This window comes from Camelina sativa, chromosome 16 (assembly GCF_000633955.1).
Source record: "Camelina sativa cultivar DH55 chromosome 16, Cs, whole genome shotgun sequence".
Lineage (NCBI taxonomy): Eukaryota > Viridiplantae > Streptophyta > Magnoliopsida > Brassicales > Brassicaceae > Camelina > Camelina sativa.
Window position 1 is genome coordinate 28,959,228 of NC_025700.1, and position 756 is coordinate 28,959,983.

A 756-nucleotide genomic window follows, 5' to 3' on the forward strand; every position below is an offset into this window, starting at 1 on the left:
TTGAAATAAAAAGCGAACAATTAAATATAGTATACTTGAGGTAAGGTAGAGTCATGTTCTTGAGGATTGAAGGATTCTTAGCGATGAGCTCTTTCCACTCTTCTTCATCGATCTTCCCATCTTTGTTTGTATCAACCTCGAGCATCGTCTGTTACGTTGGTAACAAATTCAGGATGAGATATTAAATACGAATGTTAATGTTACAAAATAAATGAAAAAATTTAGGACCTGTTCCACAATAGCTTCAATAGATTCTTCCGATATTTCTAAGTCTGTTTCACCTAGTAGTGCGCCCACCATCTTCTTCAACTATTTTCCCACCAAACCATATATTTACAGTTACACATCAAAATGTTTATATGCATACAGCATACATACATCAATTTTATATATTACACCAATTGATGATATGTATAGCATTTTATCAGTACCTCATGGGGCTGGATGAAGCCGGTTCCATGGAGGTCAAAAAGCTTGAACATAACTACAATTTTTACCACACACATACGTAATCTATTTAGTCAAAAACCTCTATATGAAATATATTATTTATAAATGTGTTAGTACTTTATCTTTTAGATACGTAACATCAAAAACGCATATTTTCATGATCCTAAATGTAAGTACGTTACGTACATGCGGACTTTTCATGTTCGGGAGTGTATGGATGGAAGATGCTAAGGGAACGAACAAATTCTCCAAACTCAATCACACCGTTTCGTTTCCTATCAAACATATAAAACACCTGCACCACCA

General features: G+C 34.3%; 1 protein-coding gene across 1 annotated transcript in view; it reads right to left on the reverse strand.

The window, feature by feature from the left end:
- The window catches only part of LOC104754182 (calcineurin B-like protein 8), a gene marked incomplete at its 3' end in the record, with an annotated part of 2,958 nt that continues 2,236 nt past the window's right edge, over positions 35–756 (reverse strand). Inside the window, exons 5-8 of the mRNA XM_019237884.1 lie at positions 637–745; positions 432–484; positions 229–309; positions 35–148 (exon numbers count right to left, since the gene is read on the reverse strand). Of these exons, the coding sequence (XP_019093429.1) occupies positions 35–148; positions 229–309; positions 432–484; positions 637–745 (357 nt within the window). The remainder of the gene's footprint in view (positions 149–228; positions 310–431; positions 485–636; positions 746–756) is intronic.